The sequence below is a fragment of the Kwoniella botswanensis genome, chromosome 1 (genome assembly GCF_036426115.1).
Source record: "Kwoniella botswanensis chromosome 1, complete sequence".
Classification (NCBI taxonomy): domain Eukaryota; kingdom Fungi; phylum Basidiomycota; class Tremellomycetes; order Tremellales; family Cryptococcaceae; genus Kwoniella; species Kwoniella botswanensis.
In genome coordinates, this window is record NC_088599.1 from 11602761 (window position 1) to 11620686 (window position 17926).

Below are 17926 nucleotides of genomic sequence, written 5' to 3' on the forward strand. Positions count from 1 at the left end.
TGAAAAAGAAAGAAAGGAACAACTGAACGTTTCATGAACTTATACAAAGTAGTGATATAATGATATGTTAACATGAAAATTCTTGAAGGTACAAGCAAGCAGGATAATGATGTACAAGAAGTAATAAAAATTATAAACTACTAGTCGACGACCTTCGTTCGTTAGGAGTTCTAGGTATAAGTGGGGTCGTCTCACTTTCTCCTTCATTATTGCCCCACAACCCATATAACCTCTCTCTGGCAGATCTGAATAAACTCATCCATGAACTGTTCCTTTCCCTGGGAATCACTGCTCCAGCCGGATGATCAGGTGGGTTTGTGACTGGAGTGATCGTCGATCCTTTCACATTGCCACCTGGAGGGAGAGTCACATCTGCTCGGCAGGTAGGGCACTACGAGTGGACCACATGACATATCAGTATCATGATTCCATTGAAAGAGATATAATGAGTCCGGTTGATTTCGAAAAGATACGAAACCCAGATCAAGATTGAACACGTGAACGGGCCAATATGTACTCACCAACTTCCTCCATTTCATTAACCACTCATCACATTCCTCCTTATGAAAAACATGTCCACAAGGCAATATCCTGACTATATCTCCCTTTTCGAAGTTATCCATACAAATCGCACATTCATCTTTTGAGAAATACTGTCTTTTCACATGTCGTTTAGCTCGATGTTTGTGTTTATCTTTCTTAGATCTTGAGGGACTACCGCTGCTCGGTGATACGACCTCATCCAAAGGATTGGGTATCTCAATAGAGATTGAAGGTGGAGTACGAACTTCCGAAGGAGATATAGGAGGTGGGGGTGGTGGGGTTTCGAGACTGATTGGGACATTCGATGAAGAAGATGCAATTTGACTTTCATCATTTACGTTCATATCCGTGACATTGTTCTTCTTAATTAAGATTGATTGACTGGTAGGTGAATTGGCTCCAGATTGGGTTCCGACGGATCGATCAGAAGATGAATCGTCTTTCTCCCATACGATATCGGGTGTCCAGACCCTCTCAGGAAGGGAGAGGACAATCATAGGTGGTGCACGATCTTTTTCACGTTGTCTATGTATGACAAGAGAAGTAAGCTTTTATGAATTGCTACATCAGATAGGATCAATGGATGTGCGAGTTTTATGAGTTCGTCGGCCGTAAAGGGTCAAGTGGGATTAGTGAATGCACACTCACCTGGCAACTCTAATCCGGTGAATGGCGACGGTAGCCAAAAGGAACAAGCTCGGCATGAGCAATGCGAAGGATAGTAAGCTAGTGAGCGCTCTGCGGAATCACCAGAATTAGCCTCCCGCCGTCACTGGTCGTTTGCAGCAAGACATGGTACTCACCCAGACTCATCAGATCCTTGACTCAAGTCAACCCAGAGACCTTCTCTTTCCTGTTTACCCGACGAGGTTCCATTTGCCAACAGATCCCTCAAAGCCAAGTAAGATGCTCGAGAGACGAATACAGATGGTATGAATATCGAATCTGTGACTTCTGCATGTTCGAAAGCAGAAATCAGTAACCATCTCATTAACAATTGTGCAAAGTTGTTAGACTTGTCGACAAGGTGGGAAAATGAATGATGCAGTCCGATATATAGTAGAGGTGACATACCAGGACTGAACATAGTGATCAAACTCTCCCTTTTCCTACCTTCTTCGTCAGTTTCCCCTGGGTGCTGGACACTGTCCCCAACTATGACAGCATGAGCATTACGATCTTGCGCCGCACGAATTTTGGTTGCGAAATCGCACCCTCCCCTTTCCACCAGTGCTATCGTGTAGCTCTCGCCTGGACGAGGATGCGTGGGAGGACGTGGTAATCCAAGAGGTGGGAGACATGCCATCCCCCCACCGGAAGGGAGAAAGTTCACATCCTTATTATTGTCGGCCTCTAAAGAAGGGTCTAATTTGGAAAAGGGAGTGAGGAATCCAGAGATTGGGAGAGGGAGTGATAGATGTGATAAGTCAGGAAAGGAGGCAGGACGATGAGGGAGGGTCAGGTTTGGTTGATGTAAACCGAGAGGTAACTATGGGACGGTGGCAAATGACTCAGTACGTGTCGCTGATCGTGCGGTTGCTCAATGATAGATAGAAGCGAAATGTTTGGTTACTCACATGGACAACTACTTCCCCTTCTCCACCCATACTTAACCACCTAGCCAACCATCCTCTATTATTATCATTTCTAGGTTGGTTCATGAGTGGGACTTGACCAAGATCGGACCCCGTCAAATCGACAATTTCATTCTCACTGGAATGTCGATCATCTAGTACGATCGCGTTGAGGTTCTGTTGATCGTTGACACCTGAGGGGACAGCCAAGCTGTACACCAGACCGATTGATAAGATGAGTATAACCCATGAGCGGGCGAAGGGATTGAATAGGGATGACATCCCTTGCTAGGTTGAAATCTGTCCTTCGATCCGTTGATGAATCTTGGGAACTGAACGTTATCGTTGTTATCTATCTACGCTGTGTGTCGAGGTTACAGCAGGTCGGTGCTGGTTGAGGCCCTGGTTCATGAGATAAGCAGACGGAAGATGTACTGGTATGTTGGTGATTATCAAAGGTAGTGAGTGTAGGTTTCAAAGTGAAGGATGACACAATCACACAAATCACAAATCACACAGATGCCGGCACAAATCATCCAGTCAATACGCGGTCATAGGGTTATCATCGTACTTCGTAGCACAAACAACCAAGAGTACTACATTGACTGATTCTTGTTAAACCCAATGATGCATATTCATACCCATATTCACATGGTCATGCTACTCTGATAATGAACAAGAGAGATGGAAAGAAGTCAAAGCATAAATAAAACGATCCAAAATCCTTTAGCAGATATATCCTAGACTATCCTTCTTGAAGAGATCTATTGTCGGTCTACATGTCATACCAGTTCATCAGCACAATTTCCCATGTCAGCAGCACGGATCAAACTCACAAAGGTGTCGCTTGAGGACCTTGGCGATGATATCGGTATCGGGGAAAGCCATGTGTTCGAGAGATTCAGAGTACTAAAACATCATCAACAAGATAAGCTTGATCCATACAGGAGTGGAAAAAGAGAGCTTACAGGAGTAGGGACATCGGCACCGGTGACTCTTTCAGGTGGAGCATCAAGGTAATCGAATGCAGGAGATTCACAGATCTGAGCAATGATCTCAGAACCGACACCGAAGGCTATCACGAAAACATCGTCAATCAGCATGATTCGGAGTGGTTCGGCAGAACACTTCGCTCACCTGGGAAACCACCTTCCACAGTGACCAAGTGATTCGTCTTCTTGACTGATTTGATAATTGTATCAATATCCAGAGGTCTGATCGATCTCAAATTGATAACTTCAACTTTGATACCTTCATTCTTCTCGAGTAATTCGGCAGCTTCGAGCGAGTGAGTGACCATCTTGGAGTGAGTGACGACGGTGACGTCTGATCCTTCCTTTTCAACCTTGGCTTTACCAATTGGTAAGAGGAAATCTTCAGAGAGCTCTTCTTTGGTGACTGGGAAGGAAACACCGTAAAGAAGTTCATTCTCGAGGAAACAGACCTAATGGTGTGAGGGAAAGTTAGCCGATGTTTCCTGATGTATCGCAGAATAGTATGTGAGAGATGTGTTGAAAGAGGACGACTGATCTGTGTATCTCTCGGGCCAGCCTGAGTAGCTGATCCCGACCTTGATCCCGATCCTTTCTATCTCTATAATGTAAGTAAAGGGGTACACTGCAACTCACGGGGTTAGGATCCCTGATAGCAGCCTTCAACAACCCTCTGCAATCTGCGGCAGACCAAGGGGAGATGACCTTCAAACCAGGGACGGAACCGTACCATGCTGAGTAATCTTGGGAATGTTGAGCAGCTACACCAGCAGCAGCACCATTGGGACCTCGGAAAGTGACTGGACATGGAACGTTACCACCAGACATGTAGTAGGTCTTACCACCCGAGTTGACGATTTGGTCGATAGCTTGCATTGCGAAGTTCCAGGTCACTACGAAAGTTAGGAGGGATATGTCAGTTTCTGAGATTTGGCTACCACATACCCGCCAATATCAATCCTGGAAAACAAGAAGAGAAAGGTAAGATACTCACTGAACTCGCAAACTGGTCGGAGACCTGCTAAAGCTGCACCGACAGCCATACCAGCGAAACCAGATTCGGTGATAGGGGTCTGGGGAAATCAAGTATCATCAGCGATCAGGAGGCAATCAACCAAGAGGAATCATCGAAAAAGTCATGGATGCATGTTTCGTGATGTTGAAGAGCAAGAGATTGCTCATAGCATAACAAAAGGGATACAAGAACACTTACATCGATCACTCGATCTTCTCCGAATTTATCCAATAAACCTTTGGTGATCTTATAAGCACCATTGTATCTGGCAACTTCTTCACCCATGATGAAAACAGTTTCGTCCCTGTTCATCTCTTCTTCCATAGCAGAGTTGAGGGCTTCTCTGACGGTCTGTCCATACCCATGAATGGTTGATCAGCTCTTCGATCCCATTCCATCCTCAAAAACAGGGAGACGATCTACAGTATTTTGGTAATATCGATAGAATGGTTTCGACACGTACCATCTGAGTAACACCCTCATCACTACTAGCCAACCTTCGTTGTTCAGCTCCGACCAACCATTTAGGTTCTGACCTCGCTACCCTAGCCAAGGGGGTAGATAACAGGGCGTTCCTCGAGGCGATCTTGCTTCCTGCAGCGGCAGCCGATGAGGAAGACGATAAAGCTCGGATGGATGAAGAGGTGGGTCGGATGACCTTGGAGAGGGCTGCTCGGGATGCCATTTTGGAGGGTTAGGTTTTTAGGAAAAGGATGAGACGATAAGGATCAAAAGTGTGGACACATAGGTTGATAGGCTGAAATTTCCATCCATCTGTCTAGCATGCATCAACATCCATCCAACATGCCAATATCAATATCCCCAAGTCCTACCATCCGACGCCGCCCCGGCATTTAGCCGTGAGTTTGTCAATTATCTTCGAGGTGCATTTATTCCCATTTTATCCCAGAATATCATCGAGTGGAGGTGCATCACTCATCTCACTCTCTCGATTGCTACAGACGACTATTGACCTGATGTATCGTTCAATCATACTTGTTCATGTCCCCTTGCATACACGATGATCCTCTTACCCACGCTCAGAGGTGCATGCTCACGATGCCATCGGAACCTCAAGCAGACGCTTATCAAAGGTGATTTACACCTGATACGACCTTACTCTTCCGGCTCAGCATCTGATTACTCCGAGGATTTCTCGGATATAGCTGGCGAATTGAGACGTAGGAAGCGAAAGGCAGACTCGAAAAGACGTCAATACGTGAGCTGGTATATCTTCAGTGAGGTGTGAGTGACTAGCTCACTTTGCGTACATACGTAGGGAAATACATTCGTCGATCATCTCCTTGTAACTGTCCGAGGGGGTAAAGGTGGATCTGGCGCATGTGCTTTACAAGCTACTCTCAAGGGATCCGGCCCATCAGCCCCATGCGGAGGGAACGGTGGATCAGGCGGATCGGTCTACCTCACTACTTCTCCATCATTATCATCTTTGACGACATTGAAGAAGAGGGTGATAGGCGGTCAAGGTTCAAGTGGGTCGGGGGCATTCAAGCATGGCCGAAGAGGTGAAGATATTTTGATCACTGTCCCAGTCGGAACTATCGTCAGAGAAATACGGCGAGAGGGTGAAGAAGAACGTACAGTAAGGGAAGAAAACGACTTGGGTCTAAACGACGAAGAGAAGAGGAAAAGGAAATGGCAAAGGTGGATCGTAACTCATCCTTCAGCCGGAGGAGAAGTTTCACCAGAAGAATATAAAGATGCTGAAGATCTCTTACGTCGAGAACAAAGGTGGAATATCCTCACACCAACTTTTGACGAGGTCCCACCTATCGAAATGGATATAGATCAACCGTTGGTAGAACCCGTATTATTGGCTAAAGGGGGGTTGGGAGGGTTAGGAAATCCATTTTTCAATTCACCAAGAGTATCTTCCAAAGGTTTCTTACCACCTACTCAAACATTCGAATTTGAATTAAAGCTCTTAGCGGATGTGGGTTTAGTGGGATTCCCAAATAGTGGTAAATCGACGATACTGAGATGTTTGACGGGTAAACAAACTGAAATTGCCGGATATCAATTTACCACTCTCAATCCTCAAATTGGCGTAGTGAGGGTATACGATGACGGAGGGTGGGTTAGTGATTTGGAAGAGGGTGAGGAAGTAGAAGAGAGTTGGATCAAAAGAGAGAAAGAGGAAATAGCTAGATTACTAGGTGAACAGGTTTTTCCAGATTCTCAACAACCACAAAAGAAAACCCAAAGAGAAGTAGAGAGGATTAGATTTACGATATCGGATAATCCAGGATTGTTACCGCTCGCATCTGAAAATGTTGGATTGGGACATAGCTTTTTGAGATCAATCGAAAGATCACCTGTATTAGTCTATGTCCTGGACTTGGGGAAGACCTCGCCTGTAGAGGATCTGAAAGTGCTCAAGCATGAGTTGGAGAGTTATAAAGCGGGTTTGAGCGAGAGGGCGAATGTGGTTGTTCTGAATAAAGGTGATACGGTAGAAGAAGATGAGGGTAAAGAGAAGATCAAGGAAATCGAGGAATACTTGAGTGAACAGGAGAAGAAAAGTGAGATTATAGTGTTAAGTGGGAAGTATAATCTGGGCGTTCAGAATCTAGTGAACACTCTGGTGGAGAAAGTAGAACTGGCAAGGGAAGAGCGGAAGAGGGAATTCAAGGAGCAAGAAAGGTTGAAAGACAGCACGAAGAAAGGAAGCTCCTTTGGTCTAAAGAGAATAGAGTAGATTATGATGGGAGAGCTTAAGTTCGGAGAGAATCGAGAATTAGACTAGATAAGAGAAACGGTAAATCAATAAACAAGCACTCTTCTTGATGACAGATCATTTCAACCCAGTATCTAAACCATGTTGTATCAATTAGCTTTTCGATCTTTATAAATAAATCGTACAAAATGCATTATCATCAGTTCATTACCATCGAGCTCAACAGACTATACAATATCAGTCCATAACAAAATTTCATCCCTTGCTGTCCGTTCGTTACTCTAGATTCCTCATCTATCGGTTCCATTCCTCCTCGAAGCAGAAGTATTCCTCCTACTCCTTTCCCTTTCTCTACTAGATGCTCTCTCTTCATCCCCCAGAGTAAACGTCCCAAGCGTAGGCATCGTCCTACTCGAACTCCTACCTCTTCCTATCGATCCCACACTCGGAGGGGTAGTAGCCAGCAGTAGTAGACCAGCTTGACTACCTATTCCAAGTGCTGGTGAGAACTCGCTAGACCCGATCCTCACTAACCGGACCATATGATTCCCGGAGGGTGTAGTCCCGTACAGTGGTATTTTGCTGTTCGCTTGCGATAAGGGTGTTTGTAAGCTGGTACTGGGGGAGCTGATGAGTAATGGAGCTCTCTCTCCGTTTGTGGAAGATGCAGTGGATGGTAAGAGCAAGTTCAATGATGCTGAGGACGATGCACGTTTAGGTTGACCTGGATGGATCGATTCGGTTTCGGATTGGTCGGAGGCATGGTCTTGGGAAGATGGTGAAGAAGTGAGTAGGTGAACGCCTAGAAAAGTCGTGGCGATCTACATATCCCCAAAAGAAAGAGGGGGGAAGGACCGGTTCAGCCCCAAGTCACTTCCTGGTCTCAGCTACAGTAAATCCTGTAGCACTCACGCCGAAAGCGAAATTGACAAAGCTTGAAAATGAAACATCCTTGAATTCTTCGTATAGTACCGCAGAGCCTATTATCGCTGGTTGCAGATTTATAAGCGTTGAGCTAGATGATTTATGTTTGGGCTGAAAGGATTTGGATCGACTTACCAGCCAAGGAGAAAAAGACGAATTGAGTAGGTATGACTTCCTACTTGCGAAAATATGATCTATTAGCTTCAATTCGGACGAGGAAGCGAAATCTCGCGTACAATCGCGATAATAGCTCAATAAACCACACCCACCTTGCTTTGAAACCTCATTAAAGCCCTGTTCAACCACCTGACCTGTCCGATACTCGTCAGAGCGACCATCAATCCAAGAAACGACGTGATTCCATAATTCCAAGAACCGAAAAAATCATTTGACAATAAAGAACTTAACGCCTTGGTGGATAGGACTGTATATCCACCGAATAAAGTGCAAACTCCGATATCTACTAGAAGGTATCGATGGCCGTAGGATGTGTTTGATAGGATGATAAGTGTGATGAGTAGGAGGACGGTGATGAGGGTGTAGATTATGAATGGAAGTCTCTTCAGGGCGGCAATCAGTTGAGAAGGGTTCAGCTGCGCGAAGGTAGATGGGAAGGATGTCAGTATGATATGGATATAGACTATATTATTGTCGATACCAAGGAAAGGACCAATATGGAAAGGAGAATGTCAATGAAGTCCTGGAATACGTACTCTAGGATTGGACCCATTCGAGCTCCATACCACTGTGATAGCACCTATAATAGCAAGAGCCATCCCGAACAGTTCTCGTTTGTGAAACTTCTCTCTTAATATCAAAGGAGCGAAAATACAATTTGCTATCAAAGCCTATAAACCAGATGCCAAGATTAGTACCCAACATCTCTGAGCGATACCCGTGTATATTGCAGTACGATCGATAGCTAGATATATACTCACCACTGTACCTAACGGAGCCACCACACTAGCAGGAGCGAATCCGTAACTTAAGAAATTACCTCCTTCACCTATAGTAATGAGGATCTGTCCGAGCCACCATAATTTCGATTTTAGATATTCACCTTCTTTCACTTCTCCTTCTTTAAATGTTGATCCATCGTCCTCATCTTCATTGACGTCGTGGTCCGGTGTTTGATGAGAGGGTATAGGTGAATTGAGGTGGACATGCTTGCTTTGAGTTTGAGGTATAATCAGAGGTGTTGGCGCAGGTGAAGGGGATATCTTAGGGGAGCTGGAGCTGGAAGTTGGCTGAGAAGATAGTATGACTGGTACGACAGTCGCTTCTGTTACTTCTGCCGGTATGATAGTCCGTCGAGGAGAAGGACAAGGGGTTTCTTCTTCGAGTATAGGTGAATGTGCATTTCCGTCATGACCGTTTTGCGTCAAAGTATGGTTCTCTTCGTTCGTATCTTCCTCTTCCTCAGAATAGCTGGATGATGAGTGACCAGAAGCAGCTTCTTGATTCCGTCTGTGGGCGAGCTTTTGCAATGTCCTATGAACAAACAGAGGTATTAGCGTAAAAATCCTGTTCCCTCATAACACGTAGAGCGGGCCACACTCAAATGGACACAGAGATATGAGTGTCCGTTCAATGAGCTCAACTCACAAAGCCAGACTGATCAATATATTCCCACCACATGCTATCCCAACGCCAATCAACGAACTTCTAGATACCGTCGAGATGGGATTGATAATGACCATTGATATCTTTTCAAGAAAGGTAGGAGTATTACCTTTACGCTCAAGACATATGTTGGGAGCCTATGAACTTCTTCGCTCTGGCCCTTTGCTCCGCCTTTTGGGTCTTGATGTTCAGTTCCTTCTCGTATTTTGCTGCTGCTGTCCATGCGTTGCTCAAGCAATATATTCGTTGAATCGTAGAGCAGCTGCAATGAATTTGGCTGATCGTGATGACGCCAGATAGATCGGTGATCTCCGCCTTCTCCCTAATTAGCAATACTCCTAACAGTCATTACACTTTGCTTACGCAGTCTATTACGAATAAATCGTAATGGTGGGCTCAATGTCGCGGTTTATTTGTAGGTTACGCGGTGGCTGTGTGCTTTGAGAAGAAAAGAAAAGAACAAGAATCCGATATCCTTCATCTACTTTTATTGTACTTGATCTGATCACATCTTCACTATCCCCATCTTCACAATGCGTGCGGGTCGCTTCATAACGCTGCTATCCCTCTCATCAATATCCCTCCTGGGAGTCGTTTCAGCCAAGTCAGGATTCGGTGAAGCATGCGAGTAAGTGACAAACTTCCTTCGTCCATCCCTAGACCAAACCAAGTCGAAATGCTTATTTCATACCTCTTCTGCTTTCAGCCAGAGTAATACTCATCTAGACGCGAACACCTACAATCTGATCACCGATTGTGATTCCACTACGTACTGCGCGTCGAATGGGACTTGCGCTTATAAAGGATGTAGGAAGGATATTGTGAGTTGGCATAACTGGAAGGTCTACGTCACAATCCAACGATGATCGACATTCGGCTTGAGCAATGGAAAGATTGACCGACCTTGTGATCATCCACTCGCAGTACCCCTTCGGATACTCTGATTATGCTTTCGACCAATTACCTCCCCTGTGTCCTCAAGGTCAATTGTAAGTTATATCACGATGAACGTGGACCTGTTCCAAGATTAGATCGCTCACGGAGTTGCATCGTGTAGCTGTCCCGACGAAGGCGACCAATGTATGGATCAAGTCCCAGTCGGAGGATCATGTCAGAAGGACCGAGATAGTGAGTCAACTGAACTTCCCCACTCTTTCTGGTCATCTCCGCTAACAGTGTGTAATTGTTATCGTGGTTTATAGACGAATGCGCTTTGGCGGATAATTATAAAGATCTAGCTGGATTCTTAAATACAAACGGATCGATCTGTCTGAACTTTACCTGCTAGTGAGTGATTTGCCTGTCCTCCAGAACCCATCGCAATCAAGCACATAGACTGATATAATTCACCTCAACGCGTAGTTACGCGAATGTCACACTGGGCCAAACTTGTGTAACCGATAATACAGCCTACACAGCGTATTTAGATAGTGGTGCAGCCTATGCTTTCATCGTATCGAGAGACAAGTGAGTTGGATGCCCTCGATATTCCTATGGGTTTACTTACTGACTGTGTACGTCGCTTCACGCTCAGCTGCGCCAATGGTATGTACTGTGATGGAACGGCTCTACAATGTATGAAAACGAAAAGACAGGGCGAAGCTTGCAGTGGTAACAAGGAGTTAGTATCTGCTCTGGCAACCCGATAAATGTTTCCAGACCGCGTATCGCTGATCATGCGCGTATTACGAAAAGGTGTTCGACGTATAATTGCGGCGACGATGGTAAATGTGGTAAAGCGGCTGATGATCCCATCCACCCGGGAGCTTGGCAATATGTCCTGGTTGGATTGGGTATAGTGATATGTAAGTATTGTATTTTCATTTTACCTTCTGTACCGGATCGGGAGTGGGAAGCTCATAATATTTTCCTTGCGTAGTGATCGGTGGTGTTATGACTGGTCTTTGGTTCGCTCACCGACGATCGAGAAACGAGAATCAAATCAAGTTGGAGCAATACTACAACGAGCAGGTAAGCTCAATTCCTATAGTCCGTCGTAATTCCACTGACACGCGATGCTTTGCCAGATCGCATACAGACAATCGATCATGTCGATGTCTCACGCGAAAAATTCGTTATTGTCCTTACCTCCCAACACTGTAAGTCAACTTTGTATACTGAACCTCTCCGCGTCGTCTGATCTACATCTGACGTCTCTTCGTCGTTGGGATTAGTCGCCTGACATAGCTCGATCATCGTTATATCGAGACGATTCCGGCTGGACTTCAGCCACCAATGACGAACTCTTACCGCCTAACGTTCGACGGGATTCCACATCCGGTTGGTCAGATGGTGATGGACCGACCAGAGAGAGGATCGAGCGTGTCGATAGTGATGCGCTGTTGATGCATCCTCACGCTCACGCTAGTAATAGGGAAAGTAGGTATATGGACGCTCCTGAACCTAGAGGTGGATATAGGGAGTAGTGAGACACTGTTCGGCTGAGCGCGATAGATAGGGTATATCCGTAATGATTCTACGAAAGCATAGGAGTAGTACGGACTTTATGATAGGATGTCAGACAGAGTTACTTATACCACACACATTTATAGTATGTTGTTACCCCATGCATCATGATCCGAAAGAGCATCTCTCGTTGCGACGACTGCGAGTTGTGGTCAATCCGCCTGATACCGGCTCGAGGGACCAGGTTTTGGTAATATTTTCCCCAGATTCCTCATATGGATGCCTCCTCCCTCTATCAGTTCATCCAAGAACCATTCTGAGACGATCAATGACGGGCGACACCTACACCTGCATTAGTAGTACCAAGTTTGTCACTTACGGCCGTAGTCCCACGGTACCCCGCCGCGTCTGACGTCATATCCGCTGATCATCTGACCATTTCTGACATGATGCCCGGAGCAGTGCTGTATCCTGTGGAGAACTCGTATCAAATGCATCGAGTCTAAGGTTATCATTTTCCGTCTGCGTTCCAGGGGGGCAAAGGGCCGCCTATTCATAGTGCGGCACAGGGCATGGATCTCTTGGCGATGGTGAAGTGAGGGGACTTATATCGGGGGAGCCATCGTATTAGATTCAAGCTTAAAAGACGATTTACATATATATGTTACACCTACTTATCGATCTCACCACGAATTCCATTCCTATATCATATCATATCATATCTATTTGTAACTCAGTGATACAAAGAGACAGTGCAATGACCAATATTTTATCGAATGTCAAATCAGTTCTGAAAGCTCGGAGGGGATCCAACGATGACGATCAGAACACTCTAAGTCCCGAATATAGTCAAAGTCAAGTGAGTCAAGTTCAATCAGGAGGACAGGTCACGGTCGAAGCTGTCTTATCGTTCCTGTGGCTTGTTTGACTATTTTAATGAGTTAATCCCAATCTTGCTGATTGAAATATGTTGAATACTGTAGATGCAAAGCTTCTCATCCGATCAAGTCAAGTACGACCAAATCCCCGTGAGTTCATTCAATCCAGAATCTTCCATATATATCCCGATGCACAATGCACAATACACAATACACAATGCGCAACGGGAACTAACATTTCGGTAAAGTAGGATTCGTATTCGCCTTCTTCCATCGATCTCAAGCCCTCGGCTGAAGGATCCGAATCCAATGGCAAATCAAAGAAAGAGCTCAAAGCAGAACGTAAAGCCGCTGAGCAAGAGGAGCTCTCGAGATTAGCGGCTGAAGCAAGAGAGAAAGGAGAGAACATGAGATTGGATCCATATTATGTGATGAAGGATTTCGGTGATAGAGGTTTAGCATTAGGAGGAAGGGATTTCTTCCCTACCTTTGGGAAGCGTTAGACGGAAGTCTGCACATGTACATGTACGCGAACGAGAAATGATTGTATTGTACTGTAGATATATTGTACTATACTGTATTAACAGATGACTGGTCATTCAGGTATGAACGATTTATTGATTGATTGTCTACATTGGTAATCTCAGGCCAGAGAGTCACGAGGATTTCTCATCTTGACCATACTTACTTTTTCACCTCGACCAGACTGGATGACATCCCCACTTGATCTTGTACCTCTTCCCAATGATACATCCAACACATGCTCATTCACCTATCATCGGCATGGTACACGACACATACCAATGACGAACTTTCGCCAGAACACCTCTGGATATCGGATATCTCCGTGTAAACATCCTGTGGTCACAACCTACGGTGAATGAAGCGTTCACAAAGCGGTGTTCACAAAAAGGAACATTCTTGATCTTGAGCCGAGTTGGCTTATCGGGGTCTGATCACCTAGTTAAACTTATCATTTACGGTGAATGACTCATGAATGCCAAGGAAGAAGGTTAGAAACGCATATGAGTGAGCTGTGCAGCAAAACATTTGGATGGGGTGAGAGTCTGGCACCGTTCACCGAAGAATGAGGATTGAAAGGTATAAATACCAATTAATTCTTGATCATTTCGTCTCCCAATCTGGACACACCCATCCAGCCTAGCTCAACGCACCAAGAGGAATCCAAACCCACTACCCATCTGAACCAGTCTTACATTAAGCCAAATCTTTCATCGTTCAACATGGCCTCTTTAATTGTCTTGTCAGGTGTAGTAGGTTATTACCTCTACAAAGAGAATAAAGATCGCAAAGAGAAGAAACTCGGTACTAAGAATATAGGTGCAATGACCGGCCCAGGCATCGCTGTTTCAACAGCAATTGGGCAAAACAAGTTAGGGGAACTAGAACAGGTAGGTCAAAGCACAAGATTACATATCACTTACTTTCTCTTTCGTCTGTCCTTATCGTCCTCACCACTTCCGAAAATGATGCTACAGTAGCTAACTGGAAGAGACGATGATTGTGAACATTAGTACGAGGAAATACCTCCAACGTACCAAAATGTCTTAATTCCACCTCCTGCTCAATATACCCATGAATTATCATACACCTCTACAAATGACAATGATCGACCTGTACTGAAATCGAACAAGGAACCGGAAAAGAAGAATAAGAGAAGATCAAGATTTTTCAGGAAACCTGGTTCTCTTCAGGAATAGCTTACTCGTACCATCGGCATGTGTCGTAAGAGTTTCCTGGTCTGTACCATATCGTGTTGCATAGTGTATAATTTAAAATAAGATGCGGAGATGGCAAAGAGGAATGATCACATACAACAGAGCTGTTTACTGATATTGGATTGTATCTATGTATCATATTGTGACCTATTGATATTGCTTCGCTTTCGTTGTATCCTATCTTTCATTCTTCAAAGCCAGTGAGCGACCGTATCATGATGTATCGGGACTGCACTCATCCGAAAGATCGTGAAGGTCAGGGACGAATGAATAATCTTGGCGATGCCAATTTGATACCGATTAACTCTACTGAACTGGATTCTGGCTCGTCACGGCTGTAGAAGGACATGTGCTTCGATCACAATACAGGCACGAGTACAATAAACTGTAGTACCGCATGCTGCACACTGCGTTTCGCAGGTCGTGAACCCTCGTAACTTTTAGTAGTAGTTGTCGGCCGATTATCAGATAACAATTTTTCACAATTGATTCCGAGATCAATTTTCCCCAATCCCGATCCGATCACTTCATGTTGTATCTAGGTGTTCTGTTACCTGCAGATCAAGCGAGACTACACCTTAGAATCTCCGGTTTTTTAGGTATGCTCAAGGAACCGCTAAGACTATGTGTTCTCTGTTTCTTACTGTATGTACACATGAGCGAGATGCGATCGTACCGCAGCTCAATTTCGACCGAACAGTTGTTTTGTAAAAAATTTCTTCGGGATGCCGATGAGTGTAAGGTCGTTACTTGGCTTGGCTTGCCTTGGGATGAGTATATATATGTAATGGATGGTTATGTTGATCAGATCAGAACGAAAACGAAAACAAAACAAAAGACACCAGAGTCGAAACAAGTAAGGTTGACCACCCATTTGATTTCGATCATCTATCTGCTTCATGTGCTTACCAACTTACTGTCCGTCAGGGGATAAATCGCAATGTCACTCGCCAAAAGTTCTTCGCCTGAGAACCTCAGTGATAAGAGTATGAATTCGACTTTACCGGACGAAACTCCGTCAATCAAGAGTAGTAGCGAGAAGAATCTAAACCTGGTTGAACCAGAAACGGAATTACCCACCTTATCTAATAGTCCAAGCTCAACCGCAGTGAATGATAAAAACCATCAAGTTGGGGAACGGGTTGAAAGCGATAATGACCTCTCTATACCGAGAAGGTACCGATTCATAGCATTTAGCATGATCATCTTCTTCGCGACTGGTTCGTCCTTCTTGCAGGCTATCACCAGTCCTCTCAAATCTACTTTCAAGAAGGAACTAGGAGTGACCAGTGAGTTCCATAAGTCTCCTGCACCGTAAAAGTACTGTACTGTACTGTGATGAAATGTTGAATGGAATGGTCTGCTTTAGACGCACAATACGGTGCGATCGCGTCTGCGTCAAGTCTCGTCAATACAATCTTACCTATAATCGGTGGTGTAGGAATGGATTACTGGGGTGCTACTTAGTAAGTCTCCAATCGTACAACCATCTGAACACTGTTACTCTTCTGTATCCGGTTTACATGGCTGATAATGTGTGATGCACTGCAGCGCGGCAATTATATCGAGTGTATTCATCTTAGTTGGTGCTATCGTAGCTTCCATCGTGAGTGTCCAGGTTTCTGGTCCGATGAGTTTGATATTCTGTCAAGTACTAAAACATGATGGTCTGCTTCCCCCAATATAGTCAGCAAATGTGAATAGTTATGGTTGCCTGATCGGAGGTATGATTCTCATGGGATTTGGTTCCACTGGTATGTTCACTTGTGTTACCCTTCCCTCACACCTCACAGAACTTGTTGTCTGTGGGCGGGCTTCCGATCCTGATCCTGATCCTGATCCTTAATACCGTAGTAATTGAATCTACCCAATCTAAATTATACGCCCATTGGTTCCGAGGTCGTTCCCTTGCATTCGTCTTCGCACTGGACATAGCGTGGAACAGAATAACCTCAATCTTCTCCAAGGCCTCCGCTGTACCCATGTCAGAGATCAACGGATGGTGGGGATGGGCATTATGGATACCTACTATAGTGTGCGCGGTCAATCTCGGGATGGTTTTGGTATATTGGTATTTCGAAAGAGCCCTTCCGGAAAAGTATAAACCTGTATTGGGGAAGAATGCAGAGATCAGGCAAGAGAAGAGTAAAGGAAGAAGGAAGATCAGTTGGGATACTTTGACTAGCCTGTGAGTAAAGTATATTTCACCTTGTGATAACACACCGTCTTCTGCTATTTAAGAGACGATGTGAGTGCAGTTTTTTGTGGTAAGCTGATATGAATGAGATACTTTTCAGTCCAATGTTCTTTTGGATCTTATGTGGTACTCGTGAGTGACCATCCATACCTTGACTCTCTACTATCTTCATTCTTCAAGTATCTCTGACTGACCATTGGACTGTTCGACCAGAATTATTCCAAAATTCCGCTGTTAGCGTGTACACTTCGAACCTAGCCGATATCCAGACCTTCACTAGGGGTACATCCAAATTGGCAGCAGGATACAACTCTTCTTTACAGGGTATCATACCGATCATCTTGACTCCTGCTACTGGTTGGTTCTTCGATAAATTCGGTTATAGAATGGTATTTGGTATGTCTCCCTGTTCCTCGCTCCGATCAACTGTTAGATGAACATGCTACAGGATGAACCCAAGACTGACCATGCTATTTGTATCGTTGTGTCGTGTCAAATTTACAGTCTCCTGGACAGCTATCCTTTACATCATTGTATTCTCTTTAATCGGCTTCACCACGGTTCATCCCCTATGTCCCATCTTGATTTCGTCTTTCGCATTGACCACGAACGCGATAACGTTCATCGCTTCCATACCCGTTTTAGTAGGTGATGACAGATTGTTGGGTACTGCTTTTGGAGTTTGGAAGGCATTCGTAAGTTCCCAAAATGGTCCGCTTCATGCAGCGCGTGAATAATGCGCTGAATGGTCGACTTATACTTTGTTGGGGATGTAGCAAAATGGAAACTCTGCTGTACTTGACGTAGCTGCAGGAGCTATTGTGAGTGAATCATAATATTGAATTCACCTTGTATCGGCTGTGAATTAATCTGATTGAATATTTTATGGTCTGGTTGTATGCTTTATAGCAAGACCGAACTCCCAATGGATCCTACGACAGAGTTCTATACCTCATCATCGCCATCAAAGCTATTGAAGTGTGTCTTGGACCAGTATACGATTATCTTGATGGGAAATGGCTGGGGCATTCGTTAAGATTACCCGAAAAGAAACGATTGCTCCTGAGGAAAGAAGCTTTGGACAAAGAAATAGATTATCCTGGATGGAGAATTAATAAGATTGTCACAAGGGTTGTTGGAGTGGAGCTGGTAGGGCTAATCATCACAGCTTGGGTTGTAAGTTTTCTGTCTTCCATTCATATATGGATCTGTGAATCGATAATTTTACGGTCTGCCCTTCGACTATGAGTACAAGTGCTGATGATAAATTATCATAGGTCTATATCATCTATTCCTTAGGTACATAATCGCTGCATTATCTTTTTCGTCATCGTTCA

General features: G+C 44.6%; 8 protein-coding genes across 8 annotated transcripts; 5 read left to right on the plus strand and 3 right to left on the minus strand.

The window, feature by feature from the left end:
• Positions 1 to 130: 130 nt before the first annotated feature.
• Positions 131 to 2399, minus strand: L199_004377 (uncharacterized protein; the record flags this gene model as incomplete). The annotated part of the gene is made up of 6 exons (XM_064890104.1): positions 131 to 391; positions 522 to 1068; positions 1192 to 1281; positions 1347 to 1497; positions 1618 to 2032; positions 2121 to 2399. 6 exons carry the CDS (start codon positions 2397 to 2399, stop codon positions 131 to 133), a joined length of 1743 nt encoding a protein of 580 aa, XP_064746176.1.
• A 482-nt stretch (positions 2400 to 2881) lies between these two features.
• Positions 2882 to 4809, minus strand: L199_004378 (uncharacterized protein; the record flags this gene model as incomplete). Its single annotated transcript, XM_064890105.1, has 8 exons — positions 2882 to 2892; positions 2954 to 3026; positions 3086 to 3192; positions 3255 to 3561; positions 3746 to 4002; positions 4104 to 4182; positions 4323 to 4475; positions 4588 to 4809. The coding sequence occupies 8 exons, from the start codon at positions 4807 to 4809 to the stop codon at positions 2882 to 2884; spliced, it is 1209 nt and encodes a 402-aa protein (XP_064746177.1).
• Positions 4810 to 5145: 336 nt separating this feature from the next.
• L199_004379 (uncharacterized protein) lies at positions 5146 to 6843 on the plus strand (the record flags this gene model as incomplete). The annotated part of the gene is made up of 2 exons (XM_064890106.1): positions 5146 to 5343; positions 5404 to 6843. The coding sequence occupies 2 exons, from the start codon at positions 5146 to 5148 to the stop codon at positions 6841 to 6843; spliced, it is 1638 nt and encodes a 545-aa protein (XP_064746178.1).
• Positions 6844 to 7112: 269 nt separating this feature from the next.
• On the minus strand, positions 7113 to 9446 carry L199_004380 (uncharacterized protein; the record flags this gene model as incomplete). The annotated part of the gene is made up of 7 exons (XM_064890107.1): positions 7113 to 7643; positions 7735 to 7811; positions 7882 to 7921; positions 8016 to 8339; positions 8460 to 8594; positions 8685 to 9237; positions 9352 to 9446. The coding sequence occupies 7 exons, from the start codon at positions 9444 to 9446 to the stop codon at positions 7113 to 7115; spliced, it is 1755 nt and encodes a 584-aa protein (XP_064746179.1).
• A 456-nt stretch (positions 9447 to 9902) lies between these two features.
• L199_004381 (uncharacterized protein) lies at positions 9903 to 11795 on the plus strand (the record flags this gene model as incomplete). Its single annotated transcript, XM_064890108.1, has 11 exons — positions 9903 to 9997; positions 10076 to 10190; positions 10294 to 10358; positions 10427 to 10497; positions 10572 to 10656; positions 10732 to 10836; positions 10904 to 10990; positions 11065 to 11174; positions 11249 to 11340; positions 11397 to 11468; positions 11544 to 11795. 11 exons carry the CDS (start codon positions 9903 to 9905, stop codon positions 11793 to 11795), a joined length of 1149 nt encoding a protein of 382 aa, XP_064746180.1.
• Positions 11796 to 12532: 737 nt separating this feature from the next.
• L199_004382 (uncharacterized protein) lies at positions 12533 to 13156 on the plus strand (the record flags this gene model as incomplete). The annotated part of the gene is made up of 3 exons (XM_064890109.1): positions 12533 to 12634; positions 12759 to 12803; positions 12905 to 13156. 3 exons carry the CDS (start codon positions 12533 to 12535, stop codon positions 13154 to 13156), a joined length of 399 nt encoding a protein of 132 aa, XP_064746181.1.
• A 741-nt stretch (positions 13157 to 13897) lies between these two features.
• On the plus strand, positions 13898 to 14374 carry L199_004383 (uncharacterized protein; the record flags this gene model as incomplete). The annotated part of the gene is made up of 2 exons (XM_064890110.1): positions 13898 to 14065; positions 14189 to 14374. 2 exons carry the CDS (start codon positions 13898 to 13900, stop codon positions 14372 to 14374), a joined length of 354 nt encoding a protein of 117 aa, XP_064746182.1.
• A 958-nt stretch (positions 14375 to 15332) lies between these two features.
• L199_004384 (uncharacterized protein) lies at positions 15333 to 17896 on the plus strand (the record flags this gene model as incomplete). The annotated part of the gene is made up of 11 exons (XM_064890111.1): positions 15333 to 15681; positions 15762 to 15858; positions 15944 to 15998; positions 16080 to 16146; positions 16247 to 16580; positions 16690 to 16721; positions 16803 to 16985; positions 17094 to 17284; positions 17366 to 17410; positions 17499 to 17765; positions 17867 to 17896. 11 exons carry the CDS (start codon positions 15333 to 15335, stop codon positions 17894 to 17896), a joined length of 1650 nt encoding a protein of 549 aa, XP_064746183.1.
• Between the last annotated feature and the right edge of the window lie 30 nt (positions 17897 to 17926).